Here is a 26,261-nt window from a genome sequence, read left to right as displayed (position 1 = left end):
GATTTTTATGATTATTGCATTTATTTTTATTGATTATTTTGTAAACATGTGATTTATCAATTAACTTGCATTACAAAAAATGAAGTGTTATTTAAAATCAATTGTTACTTACGCTAGATAATTATTTTTACATATATTTATAATTGAATTGCAATTAGATTTCAACACCATGTAGTCTTAACAGGTCATACTGATCAGTGACAATTCCCCCAAATCTATGGTTGGGATGATCCTAGGAGATCAACACAATAGGTGTCAAGTGAAGCCACTCTGCTTCAATGTGGTAAATTGGACGAATTTGGGGATGCTCTAGAGTTTAGATCTAACAGATGTGACTTGAAGTCACTGACTTCATGTGTCAAATCACCTTATATAGCCATCCTGGCTAAACACCAAGTACTTAAACATTAACTCAATAATCCCCAAAATGCATTTTGTTGCCTCATTTCTAGATGTTCAAGGTATTTCCATTCAGAATGCAGTAAAGCTTCCAAATTGTGTATTTAATAGGGAGCAAGTATTCAATTCAGAAGCTCCAAATTAAAGTAAAAATTAAAAAAATTAAATAAATCTGATTTAATTTTTAAAAATCTGATTTAAATCAAGAAAATCCGATTTTTTTTTTAAAAAAAACAAAATCATGATTTTTTTCAACCCTGTTAATAATAGTGTTATTATATCCAGTATATACATTGCTATATTACTTGACAAGTGTTCATAGTTTTAATATTCTTATTGAATGTACCAGAACCAAAGAAGAATTTTTTTATTGCGACATCAGGTAAATCTTTTAGTATTAAGAACTTTGTACATACAAAAACTTATTTTTATCATTATTTGCAAATTCTTAAACTTTGCGTTTTTTATTTGTTACTATTGTAATCACATATTGTATGGGGATGGGTGAAATTATAACCTAAGATTAAATCGTATGACTTGTACATAGTATTTTAAATTCAGATTTTTGTTGCATCTTTGACGTGTTTATTATCACATTTGTTGAATGCTTGTTTCTAATGGTTACCCACCGTCTTGTGTTTTGAGCAGGGACCTGGATCAGGCGAGTATGGAGGCAGTGGCGGCCCTACTGGCGGGTCTGCCACTGCAGCCGGAGGAGAGCGATCGCGGGGACCTCATGGAGGCCAAGTCGCAACTCTTCCTCAAGTAAGCACATAAAATATTGCTCTTATTTTCATTCACTCTAATCATGACTGTCGAGTCCTAAATAGGTTGCTTTTCCAAATAGCTAGAAATAATTTTGATATGGGGTTCAGGTGGGGGGGGGGGGGGGGGGTGGGGGGGTAGTCATAATAGCTGTTAATGCATGGTATTGTGGTCTGTTAGAGTGCACTGTGCAGCCCAATACCTCTGACATCAGCACTCAAGGTTTCTGTTAGGGTTACCTCACCCTTAGTCCATATCAGTCTAGCCTCTACCCATTGACCAGTCCAGCTTGGGTGTCCCTAACAGAAGCCAAAGCTCCTGCTGACATAGCTCTCTGGGTCACTGAGACATACTAGCCCCCTCACCACATCAAGGAATGGACAATGAAGGGGGAGGTGGGGGTATAAAGAGAGCTGAACAGATTGCATTGTTTCATTTGCATGTTGGAAGCATGGAACTGTTCTTACATAACCTATTTGCCATTCACGCAAAATTGGTTTTCTGTGTTTTCTTTTGGTGCTAGATGGAGTTTTTATGTCTGAGATAAAATATATTTATTTATTTCACTTAATTTGTTTTTTGTATATCGTATTATTTTACATATTATTATCTTGAACAAGGCTTCATAGCAATTATATACTAGCCAGGCTCTTAACAAATTTGAAAAGTCATTTGTCAAAAAATCTTTTAAAAGTTTTACTTTTTTATTCTATAATCGGAAAGAAAGAATTTATTCAAATGTTTATTTATATCTTTGTTATTTTGCAGGTAGTAAATGAGATTTGTTGGGACAATACATAAATGGTGTATAACTCGGTTATGCTATGACTGTAAATAAACTAGCTGTGTTTTTCTGAATGTTTCTAGGTACCTGACACTGTTCATGAATCTCCTGAATGACTGCTCGGAAGAGGAACAGGACAAGGCCATGGATCCCAACAGGAAACGAAGCATGTCCAATCTGAGCGCGCTCAGAAACTGCACGGTGCAGGCAATGTCTAACCTGCTGAATGCTAACATTGACAGTGGACTGATGCATTCCATCGGTAAGTCAGATAGTTGAACATTTAACTGTCAGTTCTAGGTAGTTCTTTTGACACTAGTTTACATTAAATCAGCTGTAGCTTACAGATAGAGAACTATTTTGATACCTAATGGATTGCATCATTGGTATTTCAAAGGCCACAGTATGTACTATCTTGTCTGTGGGATAGGGTAATGTAGTATGTAATAGATCCATTGCTGCTAATTGATAAAAAGAGTAGCCTGTGTGCCAGAACATAATTTGTTATTATTGATTAAAGTGAATGCTGTAATTAGTGTAAGTCTAATACCGGTAAAGGGTTGGCAGTGGGGGGGAGTGGAGGAGAAGATGGAATTTAGCGCATTCCATAGAGTGGAGGAGAAGGTGGGATTTAGCGCATTCCATAGAGTGGAGGAGAAGATGGGATTTAGCGCATTCCATAGAGTGGAGAAGGTGGGATTTAGCGCATTCCATAGAGTGGAGGAGAAGGTGGGATTTAGCGCATTCCATAGAGTGGAGGAGAAGATGGGATTTAGCGCATTCCATAGAGTGGAGGAGAAGATGGGATTTAGTGCATTTCATAGAGTGCTTGCATGAGGTGCTTGGGTAGTAAAAACAAACTCGTTTGGTGGACCAGCTGGGTTGTTCCCCATTCCAACCAATAATGCACAACTGGTATATCAAAGGCCATGGTATATTTGATGGCATTTCCCATTACTCCAATAAAATGGTCTGGACGTCTTGCCATTAAACAAAACAAACTTTTAACTTTTAACTATAATGCTGGTAGCTGCTGATTAAACCATGTGCTGGGCTGTTATTAAACAAGCATTCCTTTCCTTTTTAAAAAAAGCTTACTTTTAACCATCCTCTATGTTTCAGCTTTGGGGTATCACAAAGATCCACAGACACGGGCGGCCTTTATGGAGGTTCTGACTAAGATCTTGCAGCAGGGCACAGAATTTGAGACACTGGCCGAGACAGCACTGGCCGACCGATTTGAGAGGCTGGTAGAGCTCGTCACGATGATCGGAGACAAGGGAGAACTGCCCATCGCCATGGCGTTAGCAACAGTCGTGTCCAACTCACAAATGGTACGATAATGATATTCAGATGTGTTGGCTAAATTATTTTTAAAAAGACCTAAAAAGTTTATAATAAAATATGTGCATTCTGTTTGTTGGTTGAAGTTGGACAAACAATATTATTGGGAATTAAGCCAATTTTTTAATATCTTGTTTTTAATGTTTAGCCAGTTAAAATTGTTATTAATTTTTATTTAGTATGCAAATGTTAAGCCATGGACATAAGTCCCAGGCTTACAAAAACATATTAATATCATGTGACATATATCCAAAAGTAGGATTTGAACTATCATTTACCAAATTGTTTCATAATAAATTTGTAAATTTGAGAAATAGCACACATAAAAAACCTTTATTTTATTGGATTGGACTAGTTTATTTGGAGTAGTTGATGGTATTTACAAAATAAACACTGTCACATATTTGAGTCCACTGAGAGCTGCATTTTCTGTTACTCCATGATTAGTTGATGGTGCACCTGAAACTATAACACATTCGTTTCTGATTTAATGTAAGACAACCAGTATGTTGACCGTAAACCATGGTACAGGTTCGCTTTCATATACACATAGTGCATTATTTAAAGGAAAGAACTGGTTACTCCTTTAACACACACACACACACACACACACACACACACACACACACACACACACACACACACACACAAATTAAACAAAAACTTTCTTCATTTGGTTTCTGCCTTTTTCCAGGATGAACTGGCTCGTGTGTTTGTCAACCTGTTTGATGCGAAGCGACTGTTGTATATCCTCCTCTGGAACATGTTCACTAAAGAGGTATGTAACATGATTTGTTGTTATATGAACATTTTAAAATCATGTTGAATTTAATTAGGACAATCTGAAAAACTAAATAAAGTTTGCTCATAGCAGTCACCTAGAATCTTCTGTCTTGTGTTGTTTTTTTCCTCTTTTTTATTATTATTTTTTTTAAATGACAGGATTATGCTTATTTGTTATTTGATTAAAATATATTTTTTTTTGTAGTTATTTTCTCTTCTCATTTACTGTACTATATAATAGGGCATGGTATGTGTTGTCCTGCTTAACAGCATGTAGGTACGGTATTTCAGGTTGCTTTTATGTTAAGACTACAGTAACTTGAATGAGTTTAGTAGGTTTCTTCCCTGATTTTCTGTACACCTAAACACGGGTTTATCACAAGCTTTGGGTATGTACTGTCCTCTCTGGCAAAGTGTATGAATAAGCGTGGAATTTCAATTCCATACAGATTGTGTCCATATATTGCCCCTAACACTGTTGAAAAATATCTTGGTAAAAAAAGCTGAATTTGCTACGAAATTATGTCTTTTATATTATTATGTATAATACATAAATAAAAATAACTCTTCTTTTTCTGATAGGTTGAAATTGCAGACTGCATGCAGACGTTGTTCCGTGGAAACAGCCTGGCGAGTAAGATCATGGCGTATTGTTTCCGTTTCTATGGTCAGAGCTATTTACGGGAATTGCTACACCCTCTGATTAGCCAGATGTTCTTGATGGAAGAAAACCACTGCTCATTTGAGATTGATCCAGCCAGGTAATTCTGTTGTACACACATACAGACTGACTGACATCTTCTTCTTCTTCTGTGATCCTGGCCATGTCAGATGGGTAGTCCGGTATTGTGGACGAAGTCTGCCGTCTGCCTTAGTGACGTCACCAGTCCTGACTGACATCAAATTGGGGTTTTTTAATTTAAAAAAAAACTATGTGTGTGTGTTCATGTACGCTTTTTTTTTTAATTTATGTGTTTTTTAGGGGTTTTTTTTGTTGCAATTATCATGTTAGACACCAGATATAGCCATATACTTTAAAAAATATGTATGTGTCATTAATGATGCATTGTTTTAAAGAGAGGATTTCTTTTCAAATATATAATTACCAAAATCAAAGTACTTTGCTTGATATTATCTTAAGTTATAGGTATTACTTTTCCATTGGCAGTAGTGATGGCAACAGCATAAATTTTTGCGTTTAGCTCAGCATTAATTTTTTTTTATTTATCTTCATTTCTCACAAACTCTAAATAATAGATCATTGAAATGTTTTATTGTTGCACCTGTGGATCAAAGTGTATGTGAAATTTTCTCTCTTTTTGTTAATTAAATTAAATATTATATTGAATTGTTTAAAAAAAAATTAAGTTTAATTTTTAATTTTTTTTTTTTTTTTTTAACATGCATTAAAATGAACATCTATGGATGCAACTGTCAGTCACATCAAATAAGTTTATGGTAAGCCAGACATTTATTTCCACAGAAATCATGTTCAAATGTCGGAAGTTGTGACTCTTGTTTTAAATATGTGAAACATGGATATTAATTTGATTTTGTGACAGGCTGGAGCCAGGTGAAAACATTGATGCTAATAGAAGGAACTTGCTGACAATAACTCAAAAGGTCTTCAATGCTATTGTTGGATCAGCACCAAGGTAGGAAGCTAGCACAGTATTTTCCAAACAACTTGTTACAATAATATTACAGTTGGCCTTCGATACTATTGTTTAACACTACTTAAAAGATGATACAAAGACCTAACATTGATTTAATTGTTTGGTTACTATTCTGAATATACAAAAACATTAGATTGGCTAGTCTGTAGCTAAATATTCAAAATATATTTCAATCAACTTTTAATTTAGTTGTTTCACTTGACAAATATATTGCTGATTTTAACTGAATGATTACTTCAGTAAACAAAAATTCCAGCGTCAACAACAAAATATTTGTTGAAACTAAAATTAATTTTGGCTTGATACTGCATGGGTTACTGTAGCAAACCATCATTATTTAATAAAAAGAACAAGTTAATACTACCCTTTGTCTTAAGTTTAAAAATTTTTTAAATCAACTTCTTTATGTAATTTGAAAATGTATTTATAAATTAATTTTGTTGTGAATGAATTTTGTGGAATGTTTTCACACATTTCTTTCAAAGTATTGTGCTATTTATTTATTCTAGTTTGTATATTATTCTCTATTATTCATTTCATATTATTTCAAGTTTGTTTTTTGCACTGTTGATTATTCAGAGTTGCTTTTTGAACCATGGTTTGTTTTTAGTAGTCTGTATTTCTTTTTATGCTATAAAATGCCATGGAATAAAAATCTTAGTCTTCTTTTTTCTACCAGTAAAATTAATATAAATTAGATAAATTCCAAATTTGACTTAATTTCTAAAAACAAATATGATTGCATTTTCAAAATTATTAAAAGTAAAATTTTCTTGTTTCATTAACTCGATGAAAAGACAGAGTTATTATGGTTTTATTCCAAACCCCTGCAATTAATAAAATGTCCATGGCAAAAAATCATACCATTAAAGGCAAAAAAATGCTGTGAAGAATTAAAAACTGTACTGCATTGTCGATAGCCGTGAGAAATTGCAGGGGTTGTTCCAGACTGAGTTATTAATATTTTTTCAAGAAAAAAACCTTAATTGAAATATTACGCTATTTCATTGACATATTCATATTTTGATTTGTATTATTTTGTTTCTAAAGTTAAAAAAAAAGAAGTCATATACAGTAGAATCTTAAGAAGCATATTCGATATTAAAAAAAAGAGAAATTGTGTAATTTTATAAATGTGCATATTATGCAACTAATGTAGAAAAATAATTTTTTTTTTTTTTTTTGCTGTGTGGCACTGTTATGGGCCATGTTTATTTTATGAGTGCGAGCATGTGGAAAGTGTTCTAAATGTCTGCATGGCGTGACTATTTGCCAGATTTCCTCCTAAACTGAGAACGATGTGCCACTGTCTTGACCAGGTGGTGAACCTGCGTTTCCCACAGGATAACATTACTGCTACAGGAACCATTATTTTCCTCCGGTTTTACAACCCAGCCTTAGGTAACCGGCATCAGACATGACCAGTTTCCATGTCTCTTTGTTGCTTGACCTGGCTGCATTTGCATATATATATATATATATATATATAATTATATTAATGACTTGTCCCGTAATGATTATTAACATACCTATAGCATTCCAATTCCAGTACCTTGCAGTTCTTATTTATATATTGCTTCATTAAAGGTGTTTTTCCTTGGTGATTGGTTTCTAGTCTAAATTTGTTTGGTCAGTGTACTGATGTAACAAGCTGGCATTGTGTGTTCGTACATACGTGCCTGACGTCTGTTAATTTAACTTTATTAAAACTATTCAAGGGAGTGTGTTGAGATGTATCTGTAGACGGGGGATATGCAAATTAAAAAAAAAGAGTTAAAAAAACTATTAATGAAGCTGCTGTATATTTTAAAGTACTACTAAGCATAAAATACCAAATTTGGAAAGTCCATAGTCGCTAGATCTTATATGTGATAAGCTAGTTTGAATTCAAATCAACTAGTGTTTACTATATTTCATTATCCAATGGAAAACACCTTTGACATTTTTATAGCAATCCTTTTTGCAAGTTTTTTTACTTTAGCTGTAGTTCTATTACCAGTAGTGACTTGACAATAAATAGGTTACTTACAGTATGTGAAAGAAGCTAATCAACTTGATCATATATATTTTATTGGGATTTGTTTTCCTGCAACCTGTTTATATAAAAAATTAAGTATTTTGTGGTTTGCCTATGACATCTCTAAATGTATTTCGTCCTGTTTTAGTTTGTTATTACGTTATAACTAGTTTACACACAAAGAACCCAACTTTTACTTGGTAAACAAAAAAAACCCAACAACTTTTTATCATACCAGTGATATGTAGTTTTCTCCACCCCATTTCAGATAACATATTTCATTCCTTTCAAGGATAAAAAAAGGTTGTTTCATTACTCTAAAGATTCATAAATTATTAAATGTCAAGGTTATAGTTTTAAGTTCATAATTTATTGAATGATCACAGTTGGAGCTTCTCTCAGTGCATTTTATTTTTGCCTGTAAAATGTTTTGCTATACCTGAAAACCATCATATCTTTATTACAACCACCATTTTAACCAAAACACATGTTTGTACGTATGTTCATGCTTGAGCTATCAAGAGCCTTTCACTCCCAGACATCATAAACTACTTGGGCTGGGGGTGGGGGGGGGGGGGGGGGTGGGGGTGGGGGGCACCATCAGTAGTGGAGGGGCCAAAGTTTTTAATGTGAAGCACAGGCCAGATTTTTATCTTTATATACATGTAGAGTAGGACCAAAAAAACTTATGTTTTTGTTCTTATGCATACCCACCCACCCAGTTTCTACGAGCCTGCTACTAGTATTTCCTATATACCTACGCTTGACTGACTGACCAGGTTTTGTGCATATTGCCAGGTTTCCAGCGAAATTGCGTGGTATGTGCCACTGTCTATACCAAGTGGTAACTCAGCGTTTTCAGCAAAGCAGTGCCGAGGCGGTGTGGACAGTGATTGGCACTGTGATATTCTTACGCTTCATCAATCCTGCCATAGGTAACCTTTGACCTCTGTTTGGTGGACGTTATGTTGTGCTGTGATCATGGAATATATTTTGGTGTGTTTTCTTTTCAACAAAGGAGATAACTGTTTGTTATTATAAAAGCACTTTTGTTCGTGGTTGGGGGGTTTTCATATAATTCATGGAGTAGTGAAATCAACAAATTTAAGAACACAATGAAAATGTAATACAAATTTATAAATACTACCTTTTCAATCCACAAATTTAAGTACTCAATGAAATGTAGTTTAAAAAAAAAAAAACCATGAAAATTAATGCCCACAAAAGTAAAAGGATTTAACAGTAGGCCTACTGTAAAAAAAAAAAAAAAGGAAGAAAAAAAAATCTTTAGTTTTATTGTATTTTTTTATTTAATATTAAGAATTGTTATAAATAGGAAAACATTTTTAAGTAGCTTTCTGTATTACTTTCTTTCTTTTTTTTAATGAAAAGGAAAATTATGACATTGCTGCACATATATTTAAGTTGGACCTTACAAATGGAATATAAAACAGTTATCTCCCCTTAATAAATCGAGGTGTTTTTTCAGTTATTTTTGTTTTCAGGGAATTGTTCTTTTCGTTTCTTTCTTTGCTTTACCAACTCCTTGTTCTAACCACGTCAGGCATGAACGTTACCTAATGTTTGTTTTTCCTGCATGAACAAAATAATTTTCACATACTGTGTTATTATATAGCATGCTTAAAACTATTTAATTTAGTTAATAAGTCAATGGAATGAAGTATGAATTATTTGAACATTTATTTTCAAGGGACAACCTATGGTCTCATTTATAAAGCCTTTTGGAACTGGACTCAACTGAAACTTAGTTTGGACTTCATTGAAATTGCATGTAGAACAAGTCCAGATTGATTGCAAACATATTTTATTGTACAAAGAACAAAAGAATTGGGCACAAGTTTGACAACTTACGAGGCCCTCTTCTATATTCATACAATATACTTGGCGACCTATATTACATAGCTGTAAATATAAACTACATGTATACATTCAAGGATAACCAGTGTAAGGAAATGTATTATATACAAAAGAATGTGAAGAAAGGAAAAAAAAAAGATACAAATTCTATGCATGGGTTTGATTTTAAGATAATGATAAAATCTACATGTAAATCTATGTCAGGGCTTTTTCACATCTAGATAAGGAAGTCCTAGAGCAGCTATTGGAAAGAAATTTGTTTTAAATATTTTTAGAAATTTAGCAACTTTGTATTAAAATTATAGATAAATAACTAATTTATAATGATACAATAACATACTGTATTTATAGCCAAATGAGGGTTTTTTATTATTGAGAACAGGACACAAGTAGCATTAATAGTTTGGTGAATCGGTTTGGTTTTGATTAAATTTTCATGCTAATATCAAATTGCTGTCATGGGTATGCACCTCAACTATCTGAGTTGTCTGTCAAGGACATGGGTCATTGGTGAGTTGATAGTCAATAGTCTGAGAAAAATTGATGTGGTGGCCATATTAGTTCTCAACTGGTCCTAACCAGAGGAGACTATATTGAGTTACAATTTTGTGTACATATCTTTATATAAAGCTACAGATCATGTTTGACATTCATGGGCATTGGCACATTTTTGACAGAGTTATGGCCCATGAACTTAGGAGATATGGAAATTTTTGGGGCCTGGCAAGAGACCTGTACTGCTTTAGCAATCCTCTCAGAATGATTGTTTGCATTCACTCTGGCATGGTGGCAGTACTGGGATGTGAACTTGGTACTGACCAGTTTTTAGGCCAATGACTTGACCACTACACCACTAAGGCCAATAAAGTGTATTGAGCATGTAAGGGCAAGTTGTTTTGTTTTTTTGTATATTAAGTTGTTTGGTTTTTGTGATCAATTTGCATTCTACCTATTCTGAGTTTTCTTTTTAATATTACTATGTCTTAGTTTTTGTGTGGTAGATTTAGTTAGCTTCTAGATTTGTTTATTATTATTTGTACACTTTTTAAGTTTTCCTAATTTCTTGATTTATTTTTAAAATTTTATTTGATGTTGTCACATAATGAAACCATTTTTATGTGGTATAGTTTCCTTGTATACTCCTCAAAAGAATTTAGGGGTCAAAAATTTATAACCAAATAAGTTTCAGAGTGTATTAGATTGATAATGTAAACTACACCAAAAATTTAATTTATTGTTCCATATTTACAAAAAACCACAAATAAATGTCACTGTATACAAGAAAGTCACATGACATGCTGTCAAAGTTGAAGGTTGTCAAACATGGATTTTACACATTAGAACATTCGTTTAATAGTGTGTGAATCCACCCCTGGCGCGAATACACTTGACACATCGTTGCCTCATGCTGTTGATCAGACGTCTGAAGAACTCTTGGGGAATGGCCTGCCACTCTGCCATAAGAAGTTGACCCAGATCATGAAGGTTGGCCGGAGGGGCATGGTTATCCCGAACTCTCCTGCCTAATTCGTCCCAGGCGTGCTCTATTGGGGCCAAGTCAGGCAAATATGCTGGCCAATCCATCCTGGCGATACCTTGTTGTCTGAGAAAGTCCATTACCACCCTGGCGCGGTGGGGTCTGGCATTGTCATCCTGCAGAACTGCCCCGCCGCCAATCTGCTGAAGGCCTGGGAGAACCAACGGCCGGATAATCTCATTCAGATAGCGGATTCCATTCAGATTGCCATCCACCACATAGAGGGGGGTCCTGTGGTGGATAGAGATGCCGCCCCACACCATGACGCTGCCACCACCGAACCGGTGACGTTGTCTAACGTTAACGTCAGCGAAGCGCTCCCCAGGACGTCTGTAGACACGAACCCGACCGTCGTTGAACTGGAGTCTAAACCTGGACTCATCAGTGAACATCACTCGACCCCACTGAACACGTTGCCACCGCAGATGAAGTGTGCACCAGTGACGTCTGGCCGTTCTGTGACGTGGTAGGAGTGGTGGTCGAACAGCCTGGCGACGGCAGCGTAGATTATTGGCTCTCAGACGATTGCGTATGGTTTGATCAGACACTCGAGTTCCAGTCGCAGTCCGCAGATTGTCACGTAATCGGCGTGCAGTGGTTGTGCGTTGACATAGAGCCATATTGGTGATGTAGCGGTCCTCTCTATTTCAGCATTGGGAACATGGAATACACATGCAAAGCGTGCAAATGAAGCGCTTTGTGAAAAAGCAAGTTATTGGCACTTAGCAGACCTTTCGCTTTCGCCCTAATTTACGTGCAAATGTAAGCATGTTTTCGCCATTAGAACTAGTCGACAGTGTCAGTGACAGTGGATTTTAATTCATTTATGGGTTGCTTAGACCCACTTTCGTCAAAATGGAACAATACCATGTGTGACATTATGGTCTAGCTAATATAATTGACATTCAGAAAATAATGTCGAAAATATCGTCTGACCCTTAAATTCTTTTGAGTAGTATATATTGTGAAAATAAAATGGTTGAATATAGTATGCCACGAGAGTCAATATTATTGTTTGGCTTGTTTATTTTATGTGTTTTTAAGATAAAAGGTTTTTAAGTAATTCTTTGTCCACCTCTAAAGAACATTTTGGTAAATTTTGTGTGTGAAATCTTCTGTTATTCATACTTGTATATTTGAATACAAACAGCAGTAGGTGAACGATCTTAAATATATTGTAATTAGAACAACTGTGACTTAATCTTATTTCCCAATTTTTTTTATTAAATAGCCTTTTTTTTAAAATAGCTAGGAGACCTGTTCTTGATATTAATGTTGTGGATCCTTGTATTAATAAGTCTTCACAAGTAGACATTATAATTCATGATATTTATTTATAAAATCTTCACTACGTTGTTCCTTCTTGTGATATTGATGCTTTGGCTTTAAATCATACCATAATATTACTATTAACTTACTATTAGTATACAGTAATATTACAACTTACTGTTAGTATACAATAATATTATAACTTACTATTAGTATACAATAATATAACTTACTATTAGTATTAGTATACAATAATATTATAACTTACTATTAGTATACAATAATTTAACTTACTATTAGTATACAATAATAATATAGCTATTAGTATACAATAATATTATGAATTACTATTAGTATACAATAATATAACAAATAGGACTTTACTAACTATGTAATGTTTCGGTTTAGTAATATACATGTAGCTATTCCTGTTATTACGTATTTGCTTGTATACAGCCAGTACTATAATATTACTACTGAATATTATTATTAACTTAATATTATTATATGATAATATTATACATGTATTTGTTATTAAAAACTATATTTGTGCAAACACATAGAAAATTTTCATATTCAACAACTTACAAAATATATATTTTTTTATATCAGTTCAAGTAGCTCACATTTATATATTCTATAGATATATTATGTCATAGTTGCATATTTAATTTATTTGATTTTTAACATTATTTATGAACAGCTTTACTTCAGCCATATGGATAAAAATTATTTTTACTAAAAAATATGTTTGTTTTTTTTTTCCAACTAGACCTGCTTTATGTTCAGCAATAGTGAAACATACTTATCACATTGAATTAAATTTTTAAATAATATTGAGTAATTAAGGGCTGTTTAATAACATTTTATATTGCTAAAACCACTTCTTATTTCACAAATTACATAACACTTATCAACATTCCCCCACCCCTTCATTTGACATAATTCGACCAAAACTGGATTTTGAGCTTGTAGTTTTGTGTTGTTTTCTTTGGTAATAAATACCATATAAATGGCTGACTGTACTTGGAACAGATTATGAATTAAAATAAAAATGCTACTCTTCCACCATTACATTTTGTATTACATTACCCCATGATACCCTCTCTACCTCTAGAACATTACATAATTGTTGAATGCCCATCATATCGTGTTGACATTTTATACGAACATAGAACCATGGAACTGAAATGTGATAAAAACAACATTGTTCTTCTTTTAGTACTATTTGATAGGGGACAAGACATAGCCCAGTGGTAAATTCTTGCCTGATATGTGGTCAGTCTAGGATCATTCCCCATCAGTGATCCCACTGGGCTAATTTCTCGTTCCAGCCAGTGGTATGTGCTGTCCAGTATGTGGGATGGTGCATATAAAAGATCCCTTGCTACTAATGAAAATCTGTCGGGTTTCCTTTCTAAGACTATATGTCAGAATTAGCTAATGTTTGACATCCAACAGCCGATGCTTAATAAATCAGTACTATCATTAAACAAAACTAACTTTAACTTTTAACTTGTTATCGTGTAGTTTCTCCTTACGAGTCTGGCATCGTGGAGGAGGAGCCGACGCCCCGTATAAAGCGTGGCCTGACGCTGATGTGTAAGATAATGCAGAACATCGCCAACCATCTCCTCTTCACCAAGGAGCAGCACATGACGGCCAATAACGAGTTTCTCATGAACAACTTCGAGGCAGGAAGGAGGTAGGAACTGTTGAGATGAGTAAAAGGTAGTGAAAATTTCAACCTGGGACAAGGCTTCTCATGGTCAAATTTTTCATCATCGAGGGTGTACTTTTTCTATCCCACATGACCGCATATGATGGAGTCTTTTTCTCTCATTCATTCGGTACATAAACCCATTATTTTACATGCACAGACAAAGATGGCTGAACAAGTAATTTGGGTTTTTTAACTATTTTGTCATAAATAAACTACCGGATACACTATCGTATTTGCCGTTTTTGTTTCATGTGTTAAATAAAATTTAACACTACAAAGTAACAAGATAGCTTTTAAAATGAAGGTTTTAATAACAAAATATTAATTTAAAACAGTGTCTAATGACCTCACGTCACCACCACACATTAATATAACATTATATATTACCAACAACATCATGTTAAACGCAAGCACTTGATATCCCATGTAAGATAGAAATTTCTTACATGGCTTTCTTTCGTGGGGTAGTTCTGTTCCATATACCTGAGGATGAGAGAAAAGTTTTCCGTTCAGGCATAAAGTAGTAGAGTTAGTCCCAGACACATACTAAAGCTGGGTCTGGGACTGGTGAGTCTGACATTGTTAAAATATAGTCCATATTCTATGTTATCTGCTACCAGATCTGTAGTTAGATGTGTTGTTTTTCGTCATGTTCAGTTTTCAGTGCGTTTCTTTTTCGGCCAATAACATAAGCACCAGACCCAGACTCAGAAATAGACCCAGTTGTAGGCCATATAGTGAGGTCTGTACATTGTATTATCAAAATTAAAAATGCAGCTATCTGTCTTGAGAGACCTTTTTGGAGTTATTTTTTAAAATGGCTGCTTAGTATAATGTTTTACGAACCTGTACTTAGTTTTTTACCATTAAATTACAGGCAATGTTGACAACCTTTTGGCAAACCCAATGATTATCCTGGTGTTCGTCTTAGCTCAAGATGAATTTTATGTGAAGCAAAAAAGAGTCATTGACTTTAATACTTTTAGTTTACCACAGACATTTTATATTAATATGTATTCTTCCATGTTTCATTCATATGCCTGTTTGACACTGTTACGATTGTTTTTGTTCATCTTAAATTTTTTTAAACATAGGTTGTGAATTCTGTTTGGCTGTATTGCAGATTTTTCACTGAAATTGCCTCTGATTGTGAAACTCTGGATGCTGGAAACCACAGTTTGTCATTCATTAACGATGCAAACGTCTTGGCCTTGCACCGTCTGTTGTGGAACAACCAGGAAAAGATTGGAGACTACCTCTCTAGTAGCAGGTTTGTATTAAGTTACCTCCCTTCAGTCAGTGCATTTGCAAGAAAGATGAAGATTTTAACTTTGTGTTTGTGTTATATATGGTTTTGTATTTTGTATGTTGTTTTGTTTGTCTGAATGAGATATAGTGAAAACGAGTGTCTTGTACTTTACTGTATAGTTGCAGTAATGTTTTTGTTGACTGTTGTTTTATAATGTGTTTTTTTATTTTATTGGTCTCATTAAATCTTAGAAATAAATAATACTAGAATAAGAAAAGAATTACAAAATTCAAGATGAAAGTGTTAGATTCAAAATGTCTTCCTAAATTTGATATTTTGGCTCATAAAATTTTGAGCCATTTTATTTAAACATAATATATCAATATAGGAGTTCTTGTGTAAATGGGCTTATGGCCTTACATACAATAAAATGATTGAGTTAAACATATTGGTCTCATTTTAAAAGATGCTACATAATATATATTTGTATCTACTGATGATGCATACTGGATCAGTTTTGAATCATGTATCAAGAAGTGGACCTGAACTGTCTAAAAGATAAAAATGGATCGTTCAAAATAAATAGTATTTAAAAAAAAATGTCTTGCTTATTTTGAATTTCACAAACAAGACATAAATATGTGATACTGTGCATCTTAATAGACTTATATTAATGAGTTAATGTTCCAGTTACATTCCTAGCATGAAAATGTTAGATTTAAACAAACACTTAAGGAATATTGTAGGACTCTTTATCAACATATTCAGTGGAATCAAAATATGTGATATTTTTCAGATCACATATTTTCAGAATTTGATAACTTTGCAAATTAGATGTAAATTAATCGAGGTCACAGCACTACGTTTATTGACATTTAAACAAACATACTACGGTGACACTCCATTACTGACTTATGCTTTCAAGTTCATCAAATAAAAACATTTCTATAGCAATTTTACACTGAAAGCTGTTCAGCATTCAGAAAACAAAAAACGTTAAGCGCTAGTTTATTTTTATTTAAAGATATTCAAAATGACGTCATTCGAGTTTGACGTCATTTCCATTCAGAAAGACACCTCGTCACATATTCTTACATCATTTGAATATCGGGTAATGACTGACTGAAATTAAAGTTGCATATACAGTTGATAAAAACATGTATTAAGTTTGAGATTATATGATAAGGAGATTATTACCCTTGTGTCTTTCGGTATTGTCAGTATCATATATTAGGAATAAAAATAATGTATTATGCTTGACAGAAGCTCGCATAATACAGTTTTTGTTCCTAATATATGATACCGAAAAACACTGGCAATAATCTCTTATATCTTTTTTAATACAGTAATACCAATTTTTATATGACAAAATGCATTGGCAGGTAATTTTCTATGATGCAAATTTTAATATTAATATCAATATGTTGTAGAGGTTCTGTCAACAGGTAAACACAACTGTTTATTTTTATTTTAAGGGTTTTTTAATTTTAATTTTTTATGTTTGTTTTATTATTTTTGGCTCGTATGATACTTTATGCCATACATTTCTGCCATGATGTGGCATGGATCTATCCTTACATTGTATTTTGCTGTTTTTTGTTGCTTTATTGTTAGCTGGTTATTTTTATTTTATTTTTTAAAACAATCTGTATCAGTTACAAACCATTTTGGAAATTTTATTTTAAAATATTGTGATATTAAAGCCTGCCTGTTAAGTTCATTGGTCATACTCTTGATTTAAAAAAATTGTTTTAATCTGACTAATGGGTATTTCTTTTGTGACTTTTGTTATAACTTACTGACATGATTTTGGCAATCAGTTAGGTACAGAAAAACTGTTGAAGAAGCCAATATAGCAGCAGTATTAAATTATTTTTATTATAGTGAATTTGGCATTTATAGCTACCTCTAAAGTAAACATTATATTAGAAAAAAACCAGTTGTTAAAATGATAAATTAGTTTTTCTTTCAACTATAATTTTGTTACTTGTCACTGTGTGACAGGAGTATTTTTATAATGTTTGTTTGAAAGTTGCTGCTAATGTTTTATAAATTTTAGAAATGTTAGAATAAAATGAAAAACTAATATATTGTGATATTGGCCTCATGTTTACTTTCTAAGTAACAAGCAGCCACTGGAAGTAATAGCCTGTGACTAATACAGTTCTAATCCATATAGTCATTCTGTGAAAATTACATTGTTTGCCATCTGGGCCCATGCTTATAAAACTTTTAGAGTCCAGACTCAATCTTTAATGATGTCACACGCACACAATTTGTATGGCGTTGTCATGACATTATTGTCTCAGACTCAATAGAGTCTTGAGTCTAGACTCTAAAAGTTTTATAAGCATCAGGCCTAATATTGACCTTTGACCTCTTGAACCTAAAATAAAAGCAATTGGTCTTTAGTGCTGATTAAATTTGCTAATTCTCGGTATTGTTAATTCGAAGAAATAAAACTTGAGTGTTCTGAGGCATTGCCTTTTTTGTACTTGGGATGTCCTTGATCCCTATTTTTTGTGGCATCCCAGCCTGTTTCAAGCACAGTAGTATGTGGTACACTGATAATAATTCAAATCAAATTACATGAATTTATAGATTAGATAAAATGACAAATTCCTATCACATATTTCATCAGTGATAAGACTGGCAGTGTTCAGTTGTCTAGTTTATTTTGGAGCAATTCAGACTATTTTCCCCGTGAAAATACTGTTTGTTATTTTGTGACCTTTAACAGCATATGAACAACACCAACTACTTCATTATTAATAAATAGAAAAATATATTATATTATCTTTTTAATTTTGTTCAAGTAACAGTGTTAATTGCATGTTTTATGGTAAATGTGTTTTGTTAGATTTATCAGTCCTAGCATTTCCAAACCAGGCTGATATCAGTCTTTATAATAAGAATTTGAAAACCTGCAGCAGGCCGATATTAGTTTTTGTTACAGGGCTTTTAAAACCAGATGTACCAGGCTGATATCAGGTTTAGCTATAGGGATTTTACAGCCATCTATACCAGGCTGATACCAGTCTTTGTGACTGGAATTATTAAAACCTGCTGCAGCAGGCTGATATCAGTCTTTGTTACAGGAATGTTTAAAACCTGCTGCATACAGGACCAGGCTGATATCAGTCTTTGTTACAGGAATGTTTAAAACCTGCTGCATACAGGACCAGGCTGATATCAGTCTTTGTTACAGGAATGTTTAAAACCTGCTGCATACAGGACCAGGCTGATATCAGTCTTTGTTACAGGAATGTTTAAAACCTGCTGCATACAGGACCAGGCTGATATCAGTCTTTGTTACAGGAATGTTTAAAACCTGCTGCATACAGGACCAGGCTGATATCAGTCTTTGTTACAGGAATGTTTAAAACCTGCTGCATACAGGACCAGGCTGATATCAGTCTTTGTTACAGGAATGTTTAAAACCTGCTGCATACAGGACCAGGCTGATATCAGTCTTTGTTACAGGAATGTTTAAAACCTGCTGCATACAGGACCAGGCTGATATCAGTCTTTGTTATAGAGATTTTAAAACCTGCTGCATACAGAACCAGGCTGATATCAGTCTTTGTTACAGGAATGTTTAAAACCTGCTGCATACAGGACCAGGCTGATATCAGTCTTTGTTACAGGAATGTTTAAAACCTGCTGCATACAGGACCAGGCTGATATCAGTCTTTGTTACAGGAATGTTTAAAACCTGCTGCATACAGGACCAGGCTGATATCAGTCTTTGTTACAGGAATGTTTAAAACCTGCTGCATACAGGACCAGGCTGATATCAGTCTTTGTTATAGAGATTTTAAAACCTGCTGCATACAGGACCAGGCTGATATCAGTCTTAGTTATAGAGATTTTAAAACCTGCTGCATACAGGACCAGGCTGATATCAGTCTTTGTTATAGAGATTTTAAAACCTGCTGCATACAGGACCAGGCTGATATCAGTCTTTGTTATAGAGATTTTAAAACCTGCTGCATACAGGACCAGGCTGATATCAGTCTTTGTTATAGAGATTTTAAAACCTGCTGCATACAGGACCAGGCTGATAACAGTCTTAGTTATAGAGATTTTAAAACCTGCTGCATACAGGACCAGGCTGATATCAGTCTTTGTTATAGAGATTTTAAAACCTGCTGCATACAGGACCAGGCTGATATCAGTCTTTGTTATAGAGATTTTAAAACCTGCTGCATACAGGACCAGGCTGATATCAGTCTTTGTTATAGAGATTTTAAAACCTGCTGCATACAGGACCAGGCTGATATCAGTCTTTATTGTAGAGATTTTTAAACCTTCTGAAGCAGGCTGATACCAGTCTTCGTTATAGAGATTTTAGAACCTGCTGCATACAGGACCAGGCTGATATCAGTCTTTGTTGAGATTTTAAAACCTGCTACATACAGTCTTTGTTTTTGGAAGAGACAACAGGGTGACATTAAGCTTTCATTCCATATCACAGGGCTGTAAGTTTTGCTATTATTTATTTATTTGTTAGTGTATCAAAATGCAAGGTCTGGTTTTAAACAGGTTTTTTTGTATATAACTGTAAAATAAAGTACTGGGGTCACATTTAGAAAAAATATTTAAAATGTGTTTCTTGTTTCCATTAATGTGAATTTGTTTGGGTTTTTTTTTATTCCCTTATTTATATATTTATTCTGGTCCTAATATAGCTGGTGAAATGGATGGGGGGTTTTCGCCGAAAGGAGGCTCAAGTTTCTGCGTTATTAGCAGTATCAATGTCGCCATAATATTTTTAACCTAATCCAATTTCAAAAAGAAAATCACACATAGACATCAAGACACTGACTTGTTTAGTGTCGTAGCTCATTTGTCACGTTTTTACTTTGGCGCCAAACTGTATATCAATGCATGTCACGCCGGTTTTTTTGAGCAGTCGAGCGGTGTCAATTCTTGTCCACATTCATTTCAGTAATGTCAGAAAATATTAATTATTACTTTCATTTCAACATAAGAATGACACATCAGTTTCTTAATAATATCACATTTTTAATGAAAGCATACAGTTGTTTTTCTTAAATGTTATTAAAGGTAGTAGTATTTTATATTGAAATATGATTCAAACAGACTGTATAATTAAGAATCTTTCCAAATGAATTTGGAGCATAACAAAACATTGCGAAATGAACCAATGAATGTTCACTTCGCCTATTGTTATCAATCTTCTCCCCCTTTTTTCTGGGAAGGAAGTCACTTCTACGTTTTCAATTCTAGATTAGGGCCTGTTTATTAATGTTAATTTTTTTTTTTAATTGAGGGGTTGCTACATTTGGCTTAAAACTTAAAATGAAGTAGTTTTGTCTTGCATGGAGGATCTGTTTGATTTAATGAGCAGCATGGTTTATTTAAAATGAATGTATTGTTTTGGTGTTTGTTATAGCATGGATTGCTTGGTTGCACTGAAGGTTGTTGTGTAGTAACTAGTGTATTAATATGATAAAGTTTGGGAATATGTTACTTTTAATTTATTTTTGTTGAATTTTTGGAGTATATTTATTTGAAAGTTTGTCATAATATTTAATAAGTATTGGTAATGTTCAAAGTTGATTTCTGTTGAAGTACCAGTAATCAAATAATAAAAAAGAAGCTTTTTTGTAGGTTTTGGGATGGGTAAACAGAATGTATTTTGTATTGATTCTCAAGCTGAGTTTTGAAAAGTAATAAAAGATGAATTATAATTAAACGAGTAAAATATTCATGTGAATTTGCATAGTGTATGCCTTAATCGGTTGGCAAAATGTTTAACTATCATCTTCATTAACACTTCCGAAGGCTATTAACCTAGACATGTATTTTCCACAAATTTAATACTAGACGTTTTTCTTTTGCATACGTGACAGTAAAATAATTTTGATGTCATGGGGGTAAGGGAGATAATTTGACTATTTTAGTTGCTTAATTTATAGCACTTCACTGGCCTCGGTTGTGCATTGGTTAATCCATCAGACTAAAGGCTGGTAGGTAAAGTGTTCACAGCCCGGTACCGGCTCCAACCCAGAGTGAGTTCTTAATGGGTCATTGAGTAGGTGTAAGGCCACTACACCTTCTTCTCACTAAACAACTAACCCACTGTTCTGGACAGACGGCCCAGAATGCTGACGTGTTTGCCCAGGACAGCGTGCTTGAACCTTAATTGGATATAAGCACGAAAATAAATTGAAATGAAAAAATATAGCACATGACCTCTCCCACTCCCCCCCCCCCCCCAAAAAAAAATGTGTTTTTATTTTTTATTTTTAATGTACATGGCCTCTTTATTAAAGTTGATACCTGATAAAAATTTATAACAATAATTATATAATTTGGCAAAAGCACAATTTTACATTTGAAAACAGTATATATATTTTCAATATTTTGTTACATTTCTTGCAATTTAGTATTGAGACAGATGAATATAAACTTAGAAATTTTGCTTTATTAAACATTATTTTGTCACATTTTGTTTTGCCACGTTAGTCACATCTTAGTATTAAGTTTGTGGATCAGTATTAAAACCACCAGAACGCTTATGTATGTTTGCAATGCTGACAGGTTTCTCACCATTTCTGCCTTTCTTGTAGTTTGGAAGTGCATACGGAGAATTACGTTTGCGAGGCGGGCGACAACCCACGCCTGTATGTATGGGTACTAATATCACTCAGGGCTTAAGCTGGACAAATGCTATTACCCATTTGGCACGTTTGTTTCAAAATGTTTAGCCAACTTTAAAAAAAAAACAAAAAAAATTAGTTATTGCTTGGAAATGTGAAACAAAAAAAAAACCAACTAGAGAGCAAGAAAACAAACGTTCCTTTGAAATTGTTTATTCTCATGTTTCTTTTTATTGATCTTTGTTGACAATTGAAAGTGCCAAATATTTAGCTTCATGTTCTTTTTTCTTTTCTTTCTTCAAATAACAGCTTCAGCCCTGTTTTTCTGTGGAAGTTGCATGTTGTGTGTTTCTGTCAGTAATAGACTAAAAAGAAAACTATTTACATCACATTACCTTAGTCACTTTTAGATCAGTTCAAAAAAATAAAAAATTGCAAGTTTGATAGGTTGCACCTTTATTTTTCAATAAATTTTGTTTTGTTTTAGAAGATAGATTTTTAAAGTTCATAAGTTTAGTCGTAATAGTTGGTACACCTGTTACCTGTAATTTGTTTTTAAAGTTGAAACAGGACAGACGTAACCAGGTTCATAGTTCAAAGGTCAAGGTCATGTTACTAGTCTCTTCCCCCCTCCTGTGCATTATGCAAACCTTTGACTTTGATTATGTCCCAAGAAAAGAAACATGTACCATTGTTTTAATGTTCCTTGTTTTATTACTTTTATATAAAACTGGCAATCAATGCACCATTTGAACTCTAATCAAGAAATCGTCTTGCTTGCATTTGAATCCTCCATAAACACAAAACCTTTAAGCACAGGACAGCTAGATAACATATAATAGGTGTACCTTTCAGAAGAGATTGATAGTAAAATTAGATGTTCCACATTTATTTTTTAATCTCTCCCATTTTTAAGGTAATTTTTATATACTTTGTTTTAAATATTTTTTTGCTATCAAAATGTGCATAGGACACAGGAAAATATGATGCATACATGTATAACCATTGAGTTGATGGTGGTCATACAGATTATTATTATTAATATTTAAATAATACCTAATTGTATAGTAATCTCATTACCAATTAATTCTGTCTTCATTTTTAATTTCTCTTATGCTAGACAGCACACCTATCCATTTGTCATTGGATTCTGCCCGTCTCTGATAGATGTTTTTTGTGGGGTTTCTGTTTTGGCTTTTGGCTTTTCATTCAAATGTACATTTTTTTGTAAGTCAGTTTTGCAACAGGTCAAATAATGTTTTTATAATGGAAATTTAGTAATCACATGGTCTTTTTTTATGGATAAAAAATATGTTTGTTAGTATGTATTTTGAATGTTTCTGTCAATATGGACAATTTTTTTCAATTCATCTTCATGCTAGACATTATTTTTACTCAAATTTAGTACCGTGAAACTTGTTACGGTGGCTGTATGTTAGATCAAAGAGTTAATACTTCAAAGATTTGTATTGGATTGTTATAAAACATTCATGTTTAATCATGTGTACTTGTAGATACATGTACTATAGATTCTGTGTTTTACAAAGTCTGTTGATGATTTCAAAGTTAATTTGCGTGCTTTTGGTAGGAGTTGGGATAACAAATTTTGAGTATGACAGTTATAACCAGAAGTATCATATTAGAGATGTGTTAAAATTTCTTCTTTTCTTTTTTTAATTAATTTTTCCAAATATTTTAAGATCAGTATCAAAATTGTTGTTTATTCTGCTTTTTTTTCTTGTGGAATATATAATTTCTACTAAGCTTAGAAATATTATTATTTTTTTGCAAACATCTGAGTTCTGTTTTTTGTTTTGTTTTTTTGTGTGGTCTTGCTTTTTGGTCCATGCTTTAAACAAAACTTGGTTTGCAGTAATCTGATTTGGCATTTTGAAAGATGGTAATTTAGTAAGCATTTTATTTTTATTTGTGGAAAATATTAAGTAATGGTATATATATTTATTTAAATGGAAATTAGAGCAGTTTTTATTGGTCATTCAGGTTTATTCACATTGATATACATGATGCAACTTGCATATCTGTCAGTACGTTTTACAAAATAATGTTATGTTTCAATTGTATGACTTGAAACTGTTAATAACAATGAATAAGTATGGTCGGTATAATAATCATGAACAGTTCTAAACATTGGGTGAAGTGCAAAAGTAATTATTGTCAAAATAAAATTAAACAAAAAAAGCTGATCGGCAATTGTTTGGAAACAAATGTTTTTCAAAACCGCCGAGCTGACCGCCCAGTGACATTGGGCGGCATCCACTTTGGTTGGTTTTCGTACTGTATATATATTATGTTTATCTTTTTGTTCATCTGTGTGTTGTAATTCTGTATTTCTTGTACCTGAGGGTTTCAGAGAAGATTGGCTTTTGATAACTGTGTTACCCATATTAAATAAAGAATTTATTATTATTATTATTATTATTATTATTATTATGTACTGTAACCAACTTTATTATGTTTAATATTGGTAAATATGTTATATTGTGCTGTGATTCCTGTGCTATGGTAATATTTTGTGTGTATGTTCTATTAGTATTGATATCCTAACTGTATGAAGCTAACATTCTAAAAATACTACATGTATTTGGAAATATGTACATCAATTGCTTTAAATTATCATGAATTGTAACATTATTTTATTTTAAAAGGTATTTACAAACTTAGTTTTTATCATTTTATTATTTAAATTAAATTAACTCTGTATTTGTGTGAATGTTTCTGGACTGCATTTTGTTTTCTGGATGGAAAAATGTTTATATTATTTTGCTTGCTTTCACTGAAAAGGTTTGTATTTGTTTGAGACTTAGCTAGAAGTAGCTTCTAGTAAGTAGTACATGTACATGTAGGTGACTTCTGCTTTGCTTTCTGATATATTATTCTTCAGAAATAACAATCACCAGACAGCATACTTGGTTTGAACAGATTTATAATATTTAATAATAAATATGTTCACATCAAGAAAATAGACGAAATCTTACCTTGTTGGGTGTTCTTTTTACCATCTGACCAGCTCATTCCAAATAAGTACATTAAAGTAGATACAAGTTATCTTGGTTAGATGCTGCCTTACTTTAAAGATCAATCATCTATTAAGAACAATGACAATTTTTACTATTATATAAAACCATATGGTGTTGACCATTCAGTACAAATATAATTTCTTGATTGCCTCAAGTTTTCATGTTAAAATTTTTTTCTAAATTTACCATCTTTGAAAAAAAACACCCTTATAACTTTCATTTACTTTTTGTTTATTTTGAATTTTAAAATAAAACCATAATGATAATATTTTAGTGGTTTCTTAGTTTGTTAATACAATCCTGTAAGGAAAAAAAAGAGAAAAATTTAGATAATGATTGGACAATGCTTGAAAGACCATTAAATAATCTTGAAAACGTGTGGTGCATGCACACTATGAAATATTCTATTTGGTTTCTTTGTTTGTTTGTTTGTTTGTTTGTTGAAGTACTATAAAATACATGTAGGTTTATGTCTGTTTACTGTCTGGGTTTGTTCACATTTGTCAACATTTTCAAACATAACAAAATTATCCTTTTATTTGTTTATTATTTTACTACCAACTCGCCCGCCCCCCCCCCACCCCCCCCCCCCCCCCCCCCCCCCCCACACACACACACACACTGTCTTTCCTTCGTGTGAAAATGTAAGTTGTTTATAAAAAATATTGAATTTGCAAGAAATATTTTATGTGTATGCTACATTATATATGCTGGCAATACACCCATACCCACACCACACCACACCACCACCACCACCAACGCCAATGCCAACACCAACACCAACACCAACACCCACACCCACACCCACACCCACACCCACACCCACACCAACACCCACACCAACACCAACACCAACACCAACACCAACACCAACACCAACACCCACACCAACACACATGCACACAGAGATGGACACACACACACACACACACATCACATATACATAGACATACGCACACCACACAGACACATCACATACACACAGTAACACGCACACATGCATGTACACACATACCACACCACATCACATCACATCACACACCACCAAACACATCACATCACACACCACCACACACCACACACATCACATAAATCACTAACACACATACTCAGTCACACACCCACTTGATTGTGGTTTGTACGCTGGTGAAAATGTTGAAAACTGTGAAC

The 26,261-nt window shown here is 33.4% G+C and overlaps 1 protein-coding gene across 6 annotated transcripts in view; it reads left to right on the top strand.

The window, feature by feature from the left end:
• The window catches only part of LOC121367863 (neurofibromin-like), a 103,554-nt gene that overhangs the window by 40,426 nt on the left and 36,867 nt on the right, over nucleotides 1-26,261 (top strand). For 4 of the 6 annotated variants that reach the window (XR_005957440.1, XM_041492291.1, XM_041492292.1 and 1 more), the window contains exons 26-34: nucleotides 1,045-1,164; nucleotides 2,032-2,210; nucleotides 3,071-3,282; nucleotides 3,987-4,070; nucleotides 4,658-4,836; nucleotides 5,638-5,730; nucleotides 8,567-8,703; nucleotides 13,983-14,157; nucleotides 15,299-15,445. Coding sequence is in view for 5 of the 6 variants with exons in the window: in XM_041492291.1 (XP_041348225.1) it covers nucleotides 1,045-1,164; nucleotides 2,032-2,210; nucleotides 3,071-3,282; nucleotides 3,987-4,070; nucleotides 4,658-4,836; nucleotides 5,638-5,730; nucleotides 8,567-8,703; nucleotides 13,983-14,157; nucleotides 15,299-15,445 (1,326 nt within the window). In the remaining variant the exon portion in view is untranslated. Of the gene's footprint in view, nucleotides 1-1,044; nucleotides 1,165-2,031; nucleotides 2,211-3,070; nucleotides 3,283-3,986; nucleotides 4,071-4,657; nucleotides 4,837-5,637; nucleotides 5,731-7,027; nucleotides 7,153-8,566; nucleotides 8,704-13,982; nucleotides 14,158-15,298; nucleotides 15,446-26,261 lie in introns of all 6 variants that reach the window. The other 2 variants (XM_041492293.1, XM_041492290.1) reach the window with 1 other exon arrangement.

The sequence above is a fragment of the Gigantopelta aegis genome, chromosome 3 (genome assembly GCF_016097555.1).
Source record: "Gigantopelta aegis isolate Gae_Host chromosome 3, Gae_host_genome, whole genome shotgun sequence".
Lineage (NCBI taxonomy): Eukaryota > Metazoa > Mollusca > Gastropoda > Neomphalida > Peltospiridae > Gigantopelta > Gigantopelta aegis.
The sequence above is the reverse complement of the archived record's forward strand: the minus strand, read 5'-3'. Positions and strand labels throughout refer to the sequence as shown.